The sequence below is a fragment of the Mytilus californianus genome, unplaced genomic scaffold (genome assembly GCF_021869535.1).
Source record: "Mytilus californianus isolate M0D057914Y unplaced genomic scaffold, xbMytCali1.0.p SCAF_14, whole genome shotgun sequence".
Taxonomy (NCBI): Eukaryota; Metazoa; Mollusca; class Bivalvia; order Mytilida; family Mytilidae; genus Mytilus; species Mytilus californianus.
Genome location: NW_026262626.1, coordinates 20,835,906 through 20,855,528, shown reverse-complemented (window position 1 = coordinate 20,855,528; position 19,623 = coordinate 20,835,906). Strand labels below are relative to the sequence as shown.

The 19,623-nt window shown below is 32.4% G+C and overlaps 1 protein-coding gene across 1 annotated transcript in view; it reads right to left on the bottom strand.

Moving 5' to 3' along the window:
* LOC127724922 (E3 ubiquitin-protein ligase rnf213-alpha-like) overlaps nucleotides 1–19,623 on the bottom strand; it is a 162,369-nt gene that overhangs the window by 76,768 nt on the left and 65,978 nt on the right. The window contains exons 28-40 of the mRNA XM_052231925.1: nucleotides 18,361–18,443; nucleotides 17,722–17,855; nucleotides 15,346–15,438; nucleotides 14,943–15,080; nucleotides 14,474–14,619; nucleotides 13,242–13,464; nucleotides 11,522–11,692; nucleotides 11,072–11,140; nucleotides 7,952–8,061; nucleotides 7,403–7,552; nucleotides 4,842–5,007; nucleotides 1,531–1,607; nucleotides 318–450 (exon numbers count right to left, since the gene is read on the bottom strand). Of these exons, the coding sequence (XP_052087885.1) occupies nucleotides 318–450; nucleotides 1,531–1,607; nucleotides 4,842–5,007; nucleotides 7,403–7,552; nucleotides 7,952–8,061; nucleotides 11,072–11,140; nucleotides 11,522–11,692; nucleotides 13,242–13,464; nucleotides 14,474–14,619; nucleotides 14,943–15,080; nucleotides 15,346–15,438; nucleotides 17,722–17,855; nucleotides 18,361–18,443 (1,693 nt within the window). The remainder of the gene's footprint in view (nucleotides 1–317; nucleotides 451–1,530; nucleotides 1,608–4,841; nucleotides 5,008–7,402; nucleotides 7,553–7,951; nucleotides 8,062–11,071; nucleotides 11,141–11,521; nucleotides 11,693–13,241; nucleotides 13,465–14,473; nucleotides 14,620–14,942; nucleotides 15,081–15,345; nucleotides 15,439–17,721; nucleotides 17,856–18,360; nucleotides 18,444–19,623) is intronic.

Sequence of the window (19,623 nt, the reverse complement as noted above, 5' to 3'; positions counted from 1 at the left end):
AATATCCAGGGAGCATCCCAATGTAGGTCTTATAACCAGTTTTTATGTTTAAACAATTATATAGTGTCCAAGCTATCTGATAAATTTAAATATTTTACCTAATTGATTGTTTGGCTTTAAATGAATGTTGATTGTAATAAAAATCTTCAAAGCATCAATCAACAATTCAACAGAATCAAGTCATTTAAAGTCGGTATGTAGTGAATAAATTTGATGACAGTAACATCAAAATCTTAACCCTTCCCCCCCCCCCCTTAAATGAGTTTCCCAAGTTCACTCGCACATATATGTTTCACCTTTCCATCACTTTTGCCTACCTGTGTATATTCCTGGTCACTGGGGAAACTACTTCCAAATATCACCTGAGCATTATGCATCATCAATATCTTCTGTTGTAAAATAGCTAAATCTCCATAATTTTCAGTTAATAATAACAGGTATCTGGTCTCACTGTAAAACACAATTTTTTACCCGATTTCTAATGGTATGAAGGCAAACAAATGCATAAATTTTCCATTATACTCAATGGCAAGTTGATAACTCAGTTTTTAAACAAGTTTTTAAAGAGTAACTAAGAGAAATATAGATTATTCAGTTTTTTACACATTGATAACATAAAATATTAGCTGCTAGCCACAATGTGGCCCTTTTTGGTGAGCTTGCACAATGAATGAGGAAAAAGCTTCACATTGTGGTGATTGGAAGGTATTTTATGTTATCCATACACAAATAATAAACAGCAGCACCAAGAGAGTATGATACACGCTTTTTGTGCATATTGAAATTGTTCAAAAAAATAAAATGGGACATTAAGACGGCATTTAATAATCAGTAGCAAATAAAATGACTCCATAGAAAAACATGCATGGGGATACCCATAGGCATATAAATATTGTGTCAATGATGACTATTAAGTCCCAAAACTCTTAACAAACCAGAAATTTTAAAAACAAGAGTACATTCACCAAATCCTAACAACAGTGTTTAATTAATAATAGTGTCTACTGCATGAAATTTTAAAAAGTCTTATCTGACTTTCAAAGTCCCATATCTCTGGAATTACATATCAGAAATATTTTAAAACTAAACAGGGTGTTATGTTCACCAATTCCAACAAATTATGTATATTTGTCTGTACATCAATCCAAGCAAACTTCAGTTATAGTACAACATGTGAAAACTTTGCTTAAATCTGACAATTAAAGTCCGGTAGCTCTGGCAGTAAGTTGTAGTAAGTTAGTTTTGTAGTTAATAGTATTTTATGAGTATTTTGCTTGCCATAAAAGACTTCAAATCCAACATGTTGAATCTTAGGTAACAACATCCTTCAATTGTATGCAAACAATTCTAATAGTAAAATGATTTATGTCAAATAATCCTCTGATATTTATTTGTTTTTATCACTAAAAAACAGATTTCTATCTTCATGAGTATAACCAACCAAAACCAGCAAAAACATCCACAAAAGTTTTCAGAAATATTTCCATGGTGCATCATACAATCTTAACTTTAAATTAGACCAATAATTACCCTGTAAGTGTGCTGTCACCGTCCAAACAGGCTTTGATCATTCCTCCAGGCGAACAATCTGGATCACCATCCTGCCTCTGTTTAATAAAAAAATTGTCCAATGTAATTAAAAAGTAGAAATGTTTATATGGATAACCTTTTAAATTCACCTCAAACATGAACCATTATTTTTGGAGATGTTAAATTTTGTTGATCTGAAAGTAAATGGAATAAAAAAAAAATCATAAGTGTTTCCACGGAAACCTATGTCTGATTGCTGCTGTCAGTGTTTAAGTGTTATGTTGACTTTAAAAGTGAGTCCATTTATCAGTATAATACATAATTTTAAAAAAAAATCAAATTTTTCTTTAGATGCCATTACATGGTCTTGAAGATTAGCTTCTGTCCAAATTTCATAACAATCCATGAAGGTTTACAAATTTATCATGTCAAAAAAGTTTAATCCCAGACTGTCTGTAAATGTTAATTGTAAAAAACTAAGTCCATCTATCAGAAAAATACTGAAAAAGAATTATGTCTTAATCATAAAAAAGGTTCTGCCAAAGTTTCATTAAATTCTATGAAGGTTAGATAAAGTAATTGATGCGTAACAAACTTTAACCCCAGACTGTATCATTTGTAAAATGAAAAATGAAAAAATAAAATTCTTCGCTGACCGCAGCCTGATACGACCACAGAGGTCGAACCCTGAACAGTTGGGGCAAGTTTGGACACAATATTCAAGCTTGATACTGTCTGAATTTGGATTGTGATCAAATTTTTGACATAATATAGGTTTGTGACACAAAATAAATGTGGTCAAAGATCTTAAAAATTTGAAATGGGACATTTAATTTACCTAGAATGGTCTGATATCCAAAATCTAACAACATGGTTAGATTCAGCATATAAAAAATACCAATAATTTAATTTTAGTTGAAATCAAACAAATTTTAATTTTGGACTTTTCAAACCTTAATATGAACTAATTTGAAAACAGGGCCCAAAATAAAAATCTAAATGCACAATAAGATTCAGCAAATCATACAGCCACAATAATTCAGTTTTTGATGAAATCAAACAAAGTTTAATTTTTGACCCTTTTGACCTCAATGTAGACCAATTTAAAAATGGGGCCAATATCCAAAATAATCATACAAGGTTAGAACCCCCAAAGATTAAAGACTCAATTAATCCCATCGAAATTGGTTAAAACATTTGTATTTGTTTTCAATTGAAGATTTCTTGCTATTGCGCAATACTGTGCAATTGAAGATTTCTTGCTATTGTGCAATACTGTGCAATGAAGATTTGCAAAAAATCACCCCAACTTTTTGAACCCCCCACCCCTCCTTTTGGAGTAATTAACCCCAAACTCAATCCCAGCATTCCCTTTAGGGTATGGAACCTTTTAGAGAGATCCATACACTTAAACACAAGTTATTGTCTGGAAACTAGAAAAATGCTTGTTTTTGGCAACTTTTTTGCCACCAATTCCTGAACGTTTGGGGCAATTAACCCCAAACTCAATCCCAGCCTTACCTCTGTGATATGGAACCTTGTGGTACAATTTCAGCGAGATCCATACACTTACACACAAATTATTGTCCGGTAACTACAAAAATGCTTGTTTTTGGCCCCTCATTCCTAATCTGTTGGTACCATCACCCCCAAAATCAATCCCACCTTCCTTTTGTGGTATTGAACCTACTGGTAAAAATTCATAGAGATCCATTCACCTAAACTCAAGTTATTGTCTGGAAACCAAATGTGTCTTCGGACGACGACATCATAGCATTATATGATGCAAAAAATTTTTGTGGTCGTATAAAAAATAAGTCCATTTATTTGTTGAATAAGGAAAAATGAAAATATATATTTTCAAATTTTGGTCATAACTAAGCTTCTGTCCAAATTTCTTCAAATTCCATGAAGATTGACAAAGAGTTTGATGACTGAAAAACTTTAACCTCAGACTAAATCTGAATGTTATTGCGAACCCAATGATACTTTTCCACAGATTCACCTGCAAGTTACCTGTCGATTTAAACTTTTGTAAGTTCTTTTGTCCCATCTAATAAATACAATAGCTATTGTTCTCTGTGTAGTTTATTTGATGGGACCTTTAAATTTCTTCCAAGAGAAATCTATCACTCACTGAATAATTTACCTGAACAAAAAAATGAACTGTAAAAATATGTACAAATACTAAATAAGGACTCAAAAAACTGCATGTGGTGTTGTATTTATTCAATATCAATAATTCCTTTTTAATAGTTTCAATATAAACACTGATTCAAAAATTAAAAGTTGATTTCTGAACAAAATTTTTATATTTTCCCTATTAAAATTTGCCTTTTTTTGTGTGTTTGACAAATAAAAACTTGAAAATTATTGTGTTTAAATTAAATTTAATTGATAAATGTATTCTATAACTGAACAACAATAAAAACATGCAAATTCATTGGAACAATACTAAAAATTTTGTCAGAAATAAATTTTTTATAATTAAATCAGTGTTTATAGTGAACAGATTGAAAATATATTATTGATATTGATTAAATACAATATTGCATGCAGTTTATGCAAGTTTATACAACTATTTCCCCCCCAAAAAAAGATAATTTTTTGGTCAGGTAAATTAATCAATGAGTTATAGATTTCTCCTAGAAGAAATTTAAAGGTCCCAGTGAAAAAACTACACAGAGAACAATAGCTTTTGTATTTATTCAATAGGACAAGAGAAAAGACAAAAGTTTAAATACCCTGGTCAAGAGCAGACGACTCTGTGGAAAACTTTCATTTGGTTCGCAATAACTGTAAAAAAAACTAAGTCCATTTATCAGTAAACTACGGAAAAATGAAAATAAATGTTTTTTTAAATTTTGCTCTGGATACTGTATTTTGGTCATAAACAAGCTTCTGTCCAAATTTCCTAAAATTCCATGAAGGTTTGACTAAGTTGTTCATGTCTACTGACACCGGAATCTAGGATCGCTATGTCTCGCTTTCGTGACATAAATGTCGCAGGCTCGACAAAAATGAAATAAAAATATGGAAAAATGGTAATCAATGTGCTTGTTAGCACTGAAGAATGCAGATTTCTGTCATGTTGCAATGTGAACTGAACATAAAACATTGAAATGTATTGATCAATGGAACACATATGGAATAGGATCCCAGTTAAAGGATATCTAACTAGAAGTCCTTTCCTACCCGCCCTCATCCATTCAAATAGAATAGCCCTTATAGACTAATGGAAGACCTGATGATTTGTTCATCACAATCAAACAAAACACATCAAATTCACATAAGATTTTAAATAAACATACTCTATCATTCAATCCAACTGTGGAGTCCTTTAAACACTGATGGAATATGTCAACAGAGTTAATATTCTCTAATCCTCCAAAGTTTCTCATGATAGCATGTTTTAACTGAAACCATGTAGGCTTATGATCTGTTCTGGCAGCAAAGGCATACACCATTTTTATCAAGCTAAAATAAGTAAAAACTGTCATACAAACAAATTTTCTCTGACTAGTTAACTGTTTTAACATTTTTTTTGTATCAGTATTTGTATTAAGAATTGAACAAATATTTGTCAAAGGTTTGCTGTTGTCATCAGATTTTACATCATTTAACATAGACATAAAAAAGAAATTGTCTTTTCCTGGATAGTTGATTTCATGGTTTTGAAATTTGCATGTAAGCCTTAAGAAAATTTATACTCCATTGAATATTTTAATTTATAATATGTCATGTCAAAATGCCTGATTTTGATTGGTTAATACATGGTGATAATTTACTCTATCCCATGGCAAATATTCCAATCCTTCACAGAGACACTTGATCAATTGTGTGTTTTATCAAATACAGATTGTTGGTATGTACAAGACATCATAGTTTATTACTTTGAATTGGAAATTTAATAGACAGTAATAAAAGACAATTCAGTACAATAAATTAAATAACACACAGTTGAGAGGATGATAGACAATAAGCAAAAATTAACAAGTGAAACTGCGAGCTCCTGCTCACTGATGATACCCCCAGCCCAAATACTTGACAGTAAACAGGAAGTTGTTAAGTGATGAATCTGAAAACGCATCACACAGTATAGCTGACTTATATAAACACTGAAACCAAATTTCAGAAATCCTTGTTATGTAGTTCCTGAGAAAAATGTGATGAAAATTTTCAACTTGGATGTCATGTGTGAAATGATATAAGTGTTCAGTAAACAGGAAGTTGTTAAGTGATGAATCTGAAAACGCATCACACGGTATAGCTGACTCATATAACTCCTGAAACCAAATTTCAGAAATCCTTGTAATGTAGTTCCTGAGAAAGATGCGACGAAAAATTTTCATGGGACGGATGGACGGACTGACGGATGGATGGATGGACGAATGGATGGATGGATGGATGGATGGACGGACAGACAGAGGTAAAACAGTATACTCATATACTGGGTATAATAAAATTTGTAAAAAATTTTATCGAAGGATATCAACTCCTTTAAGGAGTCATCTAACGTTTTCAGCCATGTGACTTAATTGTAGATCTTGTCTTGCTGGTTATATTTGCTATTTAAGGTTTCTATCTACCTTTTATAGCTTTCAAGATAATTGGCAAACACACAAAATATTGGTAAAAATGGTCATTTAAGAGCAATATCTCTTATAAAAAGTTGACTGATGATGTGTACCATTTAACCTATTTGTATATCTTATCTTTATGAACATATTGCAATTTCAAACGTCCTTCCATCCTTTATAGTTTTCCAGATGAAAGGCAAAAATACAAATCAGTAGATCTTGTCTTGCTGACCTTCTTCTGATATTAAAGGTTTCTTTCTATCTACATGTATTTGAAAATAATAGACAAAATGAAAAATAAAAGAAGAAGTGTTGGAGGATACAAATGCCCCTGCTCAAGCTTGCTTATGTGAAAGTACTTTTGTGACGGACGGAAAGACGGACAGACGGAAGGACAGACGGTCAAGCGTAACACTTAACTCCCCCTTCATCTATCAGGGGGTATTTGGAGATCCTTTCATGATGCAGTGTTTTTCTTGAATGTAAATGGACAGTAGGTAGATCTCAACATTCTGTACATTTCTACCCTTATCAGATTTTCTCTTTCAATTGTGATTTTCAAGATAATAGACAAAACTTGCAGTTTACCCCTATGTTCTATTTTTATGATGATTGTGGCAGTTTGGTTCATAAATATTTGGCAAGATTTGAACATATGAAAGCGTGTACAATGCAATTTTCAATATAATTTACATATCTACGGGACATATACAAGAGTTTAATGAAGTACAATTTTCTATAGGCTTGTATACAAAATTCATCAATATTTTAAAATCAATTGTAATTTGAACTGAATTGCAAAAAATTGATCCCATGAAAATAAGTTTTTTTTTATATTATTCATACATAAAGGAATCGAATGCTAGAGATGAATTAAAAAAAAAAATTTCCTCAAAATTTTCACCTGTTTTTAGTAACAATCCTATTGTTTGGATTTTAAAGTGATAAAATCCTTATTTTTATCCTGACTGGGCATGGCTCAAGTTCTCATTTCAATGTTACCCATAATAGAAAGAAAATTACCATTTCTTTTATGTTTTTACTTGCTATTCATCTGATCAATATCGCAACTGAAGATGTAACTGACCAACAAGGAATAGTAAACATCAATTTACATTTACATCAAGAGATTGTACAGCATCTGTTTTAGCCATAACAATCAGGTGAAATTTTATTAGCAATACATTTTAACAGAAAGTATTGGACCAATGAAATTCCTTATTATATTTGCCATCAATAGGATATCCCATTTATGTTTAAGCCATGCCAAGACTCATTTGAGTAAAACATACCTATAGAAATCTCTTAAACCAAAGAATTCCCTCTGTTTTGATTTTTCTAACTCAGAAAATAGCTCAGAATAGGCCCTTGATAAGGATGGAATGAGATTGTCTATCAATTTCAGAATTCTTTCTTTATCTTTTGATGTCCTGCAAATTCCTCTAAAAAAGAAATCAATCATATCAACATGTGTATTTTGAGAAATAAAAAAATCATACATGTAATGGCAAGGTAAATATGTATCAAATAACTGAACTTTGAAGTCAGCAAAGTGCAAAACCTAGGTCATTCTGACCTACTTTTAATAGGAAGCTGTTACTCTTCTCAAGAAAAACCATCACATTTATCAATAAAATATACAAAATTTGAGAATTGAATAAGGACTAAAAACTTAGGTAAATGAAATATGGTACTCAAGTCTGAAAGACCCACTTTTAAGGGGCATGGAGAGTATGCCAAGGGCCACAAAATCTTCTGCAGTAGTTTAAGCAGTCTACTATATTTTTTATTAAATGACATCTGGTTTGATAATATCTTTTCACTATTAACTTATATTTTACCTTGCACTGTTAATCAGTTCTCCCTCATCTGGAACTTCTCTTTGTACAAATATCCCTCTATTCATTTTAGCTGGATCTAAAGCCCAATTGGATATACCAATAAAAGCTACCTGAATAACATAAAATTTTTCCTTGTACAATGAGTATTGTAAAATTTCAAACAATCCAAAAACAGGAAGTGGATGCACGACTAATGTAATAAACAGCTGCGCCATGAGCGCATGATTCGCCCATCGCTTTTTCAAAGAACAAAGTTCAATAACTTCTCAATGTCATATCAGAAATTTATAAAAAACTAAAGAGAGGTTAATTTAATAGATATAAACCAGTCACCAAAGTTTCATGAAAACTCCTCAAAGCACTTAAAAGATATTGTCCAAAAACTGGAAAATCACCCCTTTTTATGAATAAAATCCCATAACTCGGAAACATAAAATCTAAAATTTATAAAAATTGAAATGGAGCTTATGTCAATAAATATAAATAATTCACCAAAGTTTCAAGAAAACTGCTCAAAGCATTTTTGAGTTATTGTCCAAAAACTGGAAAATCCCCCCTTTTTTAATGAATAAAATCCCATAACTCAGAAACGTAAAATCTAAAATTTATAAAAATCAAAAGGACCTCACGTCAATAGATATAAACAATTAACCAAAGTTTCATGCAATTTTGTTAAAGCGTTTTTGAGTTATTGTCCGACATGTTGACGACAGACTGACAAACGGACGGACAACGGTATACCATAATAAGTCCCGTAAACGGGCGTATAACAATTGCTTACAGGCTACAACTCAACATGAACAAGCTTCAGACCAAATATAGAATTATTACCTTCCAAAATAAGCCAGGAAAAGTTTGACGAAAGTTTTCCTTGTACAATGAGTGTTGTAAAATTTCAAACTATTGGCAAACAGGAAGTGGTAAATGGCTATTGTTAATATTGGTTCCTAAACTCAACTTAAAACTTAACATTATTATGCTCTTGTACAAATGAACAAATCATTCCCTTCTATAGAAAAGAAAAGTTTGATGAAAGTTTTCTACCCAAAGTCTTTTGGACAGACGGACAGAGTGGAGAGATTACTAAACCTGCTAATGCCGTTAAAAATAACAATAAGTATTTTGGTTGTGTCATGTTGAGATGTAGTAGCAAGACAAGCAATTTAAGATTGAATAAAAATTCATTGTCAGAGTTTGTTTTACTCAAAATGGCATTGGATCGTTTCTGTTATATTTAGTAATGTCTAGACACAGGGAATTCAAATCTTGATATATTTTGTATTTTTGAAGAACATATGTTATCTGGATATCCTTTGTTGGTCTTTTTTTTTGGGTGTCTTTTAAAGTTGATGTCTAATTGATGGATACCCCAAATCTCTTTTTATTCACATTTTCATTTGTATCAGTTACCTTTTTATATATAGGATCCTCTGGCTCCTCTTCCTCTTGTTGTTCTGTCTGTAACAAGAGTAAAAGTTTAATGAAATTATAAGATTGGAATTTTCTTCTTTCATCACGTCCAATTAAAAAGAATGTGTTAAATGTCTTACCCTACCCTATTTTTGTTCACAAATTTCTATTAAGAACTATATATCAAGGTCATGATGTCTCCAAAAATAGATTAATTTTTTTTAAAAATGTTAAAAAATGTTTTCAACATGTAACACATGTATTCTTTTTTGGGGCGTCATGTAGGCAAAATATTCCTTTTTTTTATTTCATTCTGTAAATATTTATCTTTTTGTTGGAAAGATATGATGTGTTTTGGGTTTTACATAAGACCATACATCCAAATAATATACTAATATACCAAATAAAAGATAAATCCACATGATTGCTGTCTCCTTTAATTATTGACTGTTGTTGAAAGGTCTTTTACAAAGAACTTACAACCTCACTATTTATAGCAAGGGATGATGCCACCTTATTGTCAACTTAAGCAGTCATTTCAGCATCTGCATGTTATATTTTTTTTAACTTTTTCAATATTTTAATGTTAATATAATATGATGCACCTTTTAGTTTATAACATGAGATACCTTTTTTAGTTTTAATATGAGATACTTTTATCCAGTTTTCATATGAGGTACTTTTTTCAAGTTTAATATGAGGTACAGTTTTCAAATTAAGTATGATATACTTTTTTCAGTTTCATTTAGATGCATCTTTTCCAGTAATGTGAGGTACTGTTTTCAGTTAAAAATATTAGGCTTCTGTTTCATTCGAAATATGAGGAACTTTTTCATGTACCTTTTTCATACCTGGTCACCCTCCCGTTTCGAGTGGGAGTCTCCCACGCAAACAACGAAATTCCGGAAAATCTCCCGCTTGCCGGTCCGCTCCCGTGCGGGAGTATAAAATCTCCCCCTTTTGGATATTTTGACCTGGAATAACCCACGTTCGTAATTCTCTGGCTATATCATTACTTTCGATATAAATAAATAAATAAACAATCCGCAATCATTGAAAACTTTGGTCAGTAGTTTTTATGTTTGATATATAAGTAATCAAATTTCAGTTCTGCTATGTCAATTCCAACAAGATAGAGGTCTTTGTCTGGACCAAGCGGCAGTGTAAAAAAGAAGAAATAAATAACTGCAAATCGAAATGTCAAGCAGATTTGAATTAAAGATTTTCAATTTTTATGACCAAGTTCACTTGTTATGAATCTTTTTGCACATCATGTTCAATCAACTTATCGATTTCTTCTGGTGGTCTGTACGATGTTTGAAAGCATGCTTAGTGTGAGACTCACAACAAAATCAAAATATGGAATGTTATGAGTAATGAGACTCGGAGGTATTGAAAAAGGCTATAAAAAAACCCACCTTGGATAGATTATAACCATGAATTGAAGAAATAAGATGTACCTTTTTCAGTTTTTAAATGAGAAACCCTTTTTTTCACTTTTTATATGAGTTACGCTATATTGGTTAAAAATGCTGTACCTTTTCCCCATTTAAATATGAAAAATCTTCTTGCAGTTTTATAAATAAGGTACCTTTTCTATCTAAACATGAGATATCTTTCAGTTTAAATCTGAGTACTTTCTTCAGTGTTAATAAGCAGTACTGTTTTCAATATAAGTATGAGGTATATTTTAGATTTAATATGAAGTACCTGTTTCAATTCAGGTTCTTCAAGGTCGTCATCTCCACAACACCCATCTTCCAACAAAGGGTGCAGAGTCTGAAAACAAACCAAAACTTGCACAAGTTAGATTAGATTTAAACATATCACTAAAACAAGTTACTATACAAATTAAACTCTTAATATATCCAAACCATAAAACAATTGCAAAAGTTTCTCAGATATCTGATGTTGATGGCATATCTTTGTTTCTTTTGGGTTCAAACTTCTTCTAAATCTTCGGCTAGCATGTTGAATGTGGTATTTTCACTGTAGTTTATCATTTATCAAAATCATATCATTTATTTTTTTTAAATTACAACTTCGGACAGAAAATTGTATGCAAATACTTTTTTTTTTCAATATGATTTGTACATTAAGCTGTAAAAGCAAATTCATGACATATGGTCAAAAAAATATCTGTTCATAAAATAACATCACCTTTAGAGGCATTCTGGGAGAATCTTCGGCTAATCCAATCTCATCCAAAACTACCACAGAAACAAATCTGTCTAAATCTTTCCTTCTCTGAAACTCTGCACATTGTCTGAATGTTCCCAAGATACCATCAGGTGTAGATAAAGGACTACATTGAAAGGATACCATCTGGACCTACAAAACAAAACATTCTTTTTTTAATGTACAGATCATTGCATTTTCCTAAACACTCTCACTAAATAAATTAATCTTTCATTAGTGTATTGTATTCACAGCAGTATTGTTTTGTAACCATTTTTTTTTCTGTCGTAAAATAAATTTATTTTCCTTTTAATCATAGAAAAATGCTAAAATGTTTAGTAAATTGCACAAAGGGACTCTATTTCAGCAAACATTTGTTTGTAACAGTGTAAAATTTTCCATGAATGCAATGTATATAATACAACTACTGAATTAGAACATGCAAAAAGGCAATAAATATGTTGCAGGAATAAAGATCCTGAATCGCTCACCTGTATTTCAGAGGAGAAGATTTTTTAATGTTAGCAAACTTGATGAACAAATTGTGTAAAATTGTCTTTAAAGGGCAATAACTCCTTAAGGGGTCAATTGACAATTTTGGCCATATTAACTTTTTTGTAGATCTTACTTTGCTGATCATTATTGCTGCTTACAGTTTATATATATCTATAATGATATTCAAAATAATAACAAAAAACTGCAAAATTTTGTTAAAACTACCAATTCGGTGGCAGCAACCCAACAATGGGTTGTTCGATTCGTCTGATAATTTCAGGGCCAATAGATCTTGACCAATTGAACAATTTTACCCCATGTCACATTTGCTCTAAAAGATTTAGTTTTTGAGATATAAGCCAAAAACTGCATTTGACCCTTATGTTCTATTTTTAGCCATGGCGGCCATGTTTTTCGATGGAAACAAACTTCGGATACAATTTATAAACAAGATACCCTAAGGAACATTTAGTTAAAGTTTGAAGGTAATTGGCCCAGTAGTTTCAGAGGAGAAGATTTTTAAATGTTAGCAAACTTGATGAACAAATTGTGTAAAATTGTCTTTAAAGGGCAATAACTCCTTAAGAGGTCAATTGACAATTATGGTCATATTAAATTTTTTGTAGATCTTACTTTGCTGATCATTATTGCTGCTTACAGTTTATATATATCTATAATAATATTCAAAATAATAACAAAAAACTGCAAAATTTTGTTAAAACTACCAATTCGGTGGCAGCAACCCAACAGTGGGTTGTTCGATTCGTCTGAAAATTTAAGAGCTGATAGATTTTGACCAATTGAACAATTTTATCCCATATCAGATTTGCTCTAAAAGCTTTAGTTTTTGAGATATTAGCCAAAAACTGCATTTGACCCCTATGTTCTATTTTTAGCCATGGCGGCCATGTTTGTCAATGGATCCAAACTTCGGATATAATTTATAAACTAGATACCCTAAGGAACATTTAGTTAAAGTTTGAAGGTAATTGGCCCAGTAGTTTCAGAGGAAAAGATTTTTGAAATAGTTTACGATGACAGACGACGAGGTCAGACAACGACGACAGACGACGGACGCCAAGTGATGGCATAAGCTCACATGGGGCCCTTCGGGCCCCGTTGAGCTAAAAATGTAAACAAGTTTTGACCTATAATAAGTATATTCTCTTTTAACTAATATTTGCAAAGTTTAATTGAAAAGACTTACTTGTTTGTACTTTTTAAACAACTCACTACGAGCTGTGTCACCCTGCATAGCATCTGCTACAATTGTCTTTGCTAGAGACTTAGAACTACCAGGTTTTCCAACCAAAAACAGAGGAATTCTAAGCTCAATACAAACTATCATCATAAACACATTCTCTTTCAGAGCTTGGTTCCTGGCTATATTGTCTGCTAGTTTCACACTATCTAAGAATTTGTCTTGGCACCTAAAAAAACAACAAACTTTTCATTTATTATAACAAAAAAGGCTTTAACAGAAACAAATGAACAGAAACTTTCTGCAATTGAATAAACTCATGACATAGTTATTGTAATAAGGGGAATAATTCTTAGAATCTAAAAGTTCTTTAGGATTTACAGAATTATATTTTTCAATACTTTTGAGGACCAAGATAAGACCAAGAGACCTATTGTAATCACAAGTCTGTCAACTCTCTGATTGTGAGAATGAACCTGCACGTGGCAGGTGTGTTCTACAAGTCAATTTATTTGGACTAAGATGTGTGTCAGGTTGACATGAATGCCTCGATTTTCATGAAGGAGTCTCTTTTTTTGTGAAAAGTATATGGCATTCCAAATAAAATGTAAACTAAGTCTGTGTAAAACTCACCATTGTACACTTATGAAGCAAAAATTGTCTCAATACTGTAAATTGGGTGATTCTTAGTTTTTTTTTTTTGCCCTCAAGGTTTGTACTTACATGAGCAACATGACGGGTGCCACATGTAGAGCAGAATCTGCCTATCCTTACCGAGCACCTGTGATCACTCCCTGGTTTTTGGTGGGGTTGTGTTACTCAGTCTTAAGTTTTTTATGTTGTGTTTTGTGTGCTGTTTGTCTTCTGTCATTTTTCATTTTTGCCAAGGCGTTTTCAGTTTGTTTTTGACTGATTAGTTTGAATATCCCTTTGGCATCTTTCGTCTCTCCTTTGTAATGTTTGTTGTTAGAATTATTTCATGAAGTTTACTCTACACCAACATTTAACTGTTCTTTTAAATACAATGTCTAAGGCTGCAAAACACATCAAATAAAATCAGATAAGAATTAACAGCCTTATCAAAAATGTAGATGTGAATATTACCCAAAAAGGGATAATGAAAAAGTTCTAACAAATACATATTGTGTTCAAGGACAGTTTTGGGCAACACTATATGCCAGCGCCAAAAAGAGGCTGAATCTAAAGTTGCTTGGGTTTAAAAAACTGTACAAACAAACCTTATTAGCTCTGTTTCAAGTTGGTCTTCATTTAAAAGTTGATAAGGTTCTTCAAAATAATCAGCAATCATATCTCTGAAATCCTGTCTTTTTTGTAAACAAGCTTGGTAGCAAACACCCAGTGCTAAAATAAGAGCCCTGGTTATCTACAGTAAAAGAAAGGTATATCATCATTCATTTCTCAGCAACAAATATTATTAATGATTCAAAATTTCTATTTTATTGCTAAAAATCAACCTCACAAATAGTGTAAGAAGTTATATGCAAACTTTCAGTTTTCCCAGTTAAAAAGGGCAGCAACTCTTTTAAAACTGATTCTGGACAACACCAACATTTTGATAATTTTTTTTTATTATGTATTACATTTTAATCTGAGGTAGAAGTTATGACAGCGACATTTTTATAGACCATATTGCAACAATAGGTCTACCCCAGGAAAAAATTGGGTTTGGAGAATATAACAATTTACCTCAATTTTCTCAAAATCCTCATCATGATCAGCATCCTCGTCATACAGTATCCCTCCTTCTTCTGTCTGTCTATAGAACCATGTCATCACTTCTAACACTCTCTCAACATCTCTCAGGCTCACAAAACTACATTCATCCTAGGCAAAAACAGATGTATTAAAGTTTTCTTGTGAAAACTGACAAAAAAACTAATTTAATCAGTATACTGTCATCCAAGAAAGGAATTTACTAATGAAATATAAGAATCATTCTAGATCTTAAGTAGATGTTCTGATCTGACACAGAAAAAAAAGTTCTCAAACAATGAGTGGCCTGACTTACTGTTTTTAAATTTCAGATCAGTACTGAAGATGTATGATTTGTCTTGGATAATTAATGAATTATTTAATCATTGTAATCTACCTCCTGCATTCTCATGAAATTTTGACATTCACTAAGAATTCTACTGGTGACGTCTGCTAAATCTGTTATCTCAGGTAGTCTGCCTTCATTTACCTGAAATAAACATATATCACATATACACTATACAATAAGAAGATGTGGTATTACTCACTGTACAGCCTTCAATAGTGAGCAAAACCAATACTGTAAAGTAAGCTGTCAAAGGTAAGAAAAATGTGAAGCAATTAAAACGAAAAATTCAACACCCTGATTTATGACAAAACAATAACAGAACAAGAATGTGTCCATAGTACACGGATGCCCCACCCGCACTATCATTTTCCATGTTCAGTGGACCATGAAATTGGGGTCAAAACTCTAATTTGGTATTAAAATTAGAAAGATCATGTCATAGGGAACATGTCTACTAAGTTTCAAGTTGATTGGACTTCAACTTCATCAAAAACTACCTTGATCAAAAACTTTAACCTGAAGCAGGACAGACGGACGAACGGACGGACTGAGGTACGAACAAATGGACAAACGAACAAACAGACACACAGACCGAAAAAATATAATGCACCTAGGTGGGGCATAAAAACAAATGTCACAGACAGCTCCCAACAAATACCACAGAATTACAGGCTTCTGACTTTGATCAGGCACATATATAATGTGGTGGGGTTAAACATGTTTGTGAGCACTCAACTTTCCGTTTACCTGGGACACTTGTGTGACAGCACAACATAAGAGCAAACTGTAAACAAGAGGCTCTCAAGAGCCTGAATCGCTCACCTGCATTTCAGAGGAGAAGATTTTTATATGTTAGCAAACTTGATGAACAAATTGTGTAAAATTGTCTTTAAAGGGCAATAACTCCTCAAGGGGTCAATTGACAATTTTGGTCATATTAACTTTTTTGTAGATCTTACTTTGCTGAACATTATTGCTGCTTACAGTTTATATATATCTATATTAATATTCAAAATAATAACAAAAAACTGCAAAATTTTGTTAAAACTACCAATTCGGTGGCAGCAACCCAACAATGGGTTGTTCGATTCGTCTGAAAATTTCAGAGCTGATAGATCTTGACCAACTGAACAATTTTACCCCATGTCACATTTGCTCTAAAAGATTTAGTTTTTGAGATATAAGCCAAAAAATGCATTTGACCCTCATGTTCTATTTTTAGCCATGGCGGCCATGTTTGTCGTTTGATACAAACTTCGGATACATTTTATAACGAGATACCCTAAGGAACATTAAGTTAAAGTTTGAAGGTAATTGGCCCAGTAGTTTCAGAGGAGAAGATTTTTAAATGTTAGCAAACTTGAACAAATTGTGTAAAATTGTCTTTAAAGGACAATAACTCCTTAAGGGTTTAATTGACAATTATGGTCATATTAACTTTTTTGTAGATCTTACTTTGCTGAACATTATTGCTGCTTACAGTTTATATATATCTATAATAATATTCAAAATAATAACAAAAAACTGCAAAATTTTGTTAAAACTACCAATTCAGTGGTAGCAACCCAACAATGGGTTGTTTGATTCGTCTGAAAATTTCAGAGCTGATAGATCTTGACCAACTGAACAATTTTACCCCATGTCAGATTTGCTCTAAAAGCTTTAGTTTTTGAGATATAAGCCAAAAAATGCATTTGACCCCTATGTTCTATTTTTAGCCATGGCGGCTATGTTTGTCGATGGATCAAAACTTCGGATACAATTTATAACTAGATACTCTAAGGAACATTTAATTAAAGTTTGAAGGTATTTGGGCCAGTAGTTTCAGAGGAGAAGATTTTTTAAATAGTTTACGACGACAGACGACGACGACAGACGACCACGACAGACGACGGACGACTACGGACGCCAAGTGATGGCATAAGCTCACATGGGGCCCTTTGGGCCCCGGTGAGCTAAAAATGGGGATGGCTTGACTCATAAGATTGGCAAGAAGCAAGAAAAACAACTTATATAAAGACATAAGACACAAAGTACCAATCTCAAAATACTTGCAGCTACTTAATGTTTGTTCAAAGCCATAACAACTTATAAATAAATCATGTTCTCCCAGTCTAATGTATCAATCAATCAGTACAGACTTAGATTAAAGATGTCAAAAACAGTCTCAGAAAGCTACATATAGCTAGTACAAATGAATAAAATGCATGTATTTAATATAGCATTTATTTTTCTTTTCTTCATACGGATAAACATATATAGATGGACAAGGTTGTGACTAGTTGCTTTTTCTCTTTCAAAGAGCATAACAAAGGCTGCCAGAGGCAATTTTCATTTCTATAAGATTATATGTTAATGTTCATAACTTTATCCCTGAAACCAATGGCAATATATGAACATAATAAATTAAATATATTTTCTTACATATCTGCGAACCATCTGTTTGATGTACATTTCTTCCACACTGGCATTCAACTGTCCAAAATCCCAGACTAACGGTAGCATACTCTGTGGGAGTGGCTGTACTCGATATACTAATCTTCTCATTGGTACCCGTCCTAAAATAAAACCAGAGAATCACAGACCATTTATAATACACTTTGTGTACAACATTTGTACATGACATAAAATACAACCAAAAAGTACAGACTAATAGTATAATGCTCGGCACCAGTGGTTTTAATCTGCATATCAATTGTCTAATAAAATTGAGAATGGAAATGGGGAATGTGTCAAAGAGGCAACAACCCTGACCAAAGAGCAGAAAACAGCCCAAGGCCACCAATGGGTCTTAAACAGTGTCAGAAAATCCCGCACTCGGAGGCGGGCTTCAGCTGATTCCTAAACACAAATGTTTACTAGTTCAGTGAAAATGGACGTCACACTAAACTCTGAAACATATAAATGAACTAAATAAAAGAAACATACAAGACCAACAAAGGCCAGAGGCTCCTGACTTGGGACAGGCACAAAAATGTGGCAGGGTATTTGCTATTTGACCGACCTAAAATAAACTGTAAAAGGGGCATAATTTGTAAAAATATTAAAAGAGAATGATCTTACCTAACCTATCAGTTGTTTTGTCTGCATCCACATGGTAGCCAAGTCCTGCCTTTTCTAATTTTTTAATCAATTCCTCTTTGTGTCTGAAAAATAAAATATCTCAGCATAAAATTAAGATAAACTTAAAGTAACTGTGTTGAATTGTAAGATATTTTTTGCATGCCTTTGTCTAACTGCTATAAGAATTTTTTCAACATATGATAATGAATGGAGATGTGGAGAATACATTAATAAGGCAGCAACCAGCAATATATCAAGAGTGCACATGCTAAAATATCTTAGCAGCTTTACTAATTTAATTAATTCTATGCTGTAAACATTTCTATATCAATGTATTACTACAGGTAATAACAAGAATGTGTCCATAGTACACGGATGCCCCACTCACACTATCATTTTCTATGTTCAGTGGACCGTGAAATTGGGGTCAAAACTCTAATTTGGCATTAAGATTAGAACGATCATATCATAGGGAACATGTGTACTAAGTTTCAAGTTGATTGGACTTCAACTTCATCAAATACTACCTTGACCAGAAACTTTAACCTGAAGTGACCAAAAACTTTAACCTAAAGAGGGACAGACGGAGGGACGAACGAACGAACGGACGCACAGACCGAAAAACATAATGCCCCTCTACTATCGTAGGTGGGGCATAAAAAACCTTATATGTCAATCATCAAACAATGAAAATGAGGTTAGATAGACATGCATCCCTTACGATAATTATATACACCAAATATAAGTTGACCTATTACTTTAATATAGTAACTAGGAAAATGTTCTAATCATGAAAACTTAATGTTGAGCAATGTACCATTAAAATTGGGAGAAGATCAAATAAACAGATATCATGAAAATGAGATCAAGATCAAATTATCCCTGTCACAGGCATGTATACCTTCTAATTTTTCTATACAACAAATATATTTGACTTTCAAAGACCATGCATTAGTCTATAACTCAACAGTGCCTGTAGTCATATTTTTGAATATTTGGAATCTAAAATGAAGTGCAAAAATAAAACTTCATCAATATGATAAATTAATGCAATCTTGTTTAAGATAGATTACAAAGCCCCAATTTGGATATTTAATACAAGATCTGACTGCCATATATGGGAGGTTTTGCACTCTGTAAAGCCTGGTTAATACCTATAATGTTTATTAGAAAGTTTCTTCACCAATTCAAGTACTGATGAACAAAACATTTCACTTACAGGTAAACGGCATACTTCCTCATGTTCAACTTCATTTATGAAAT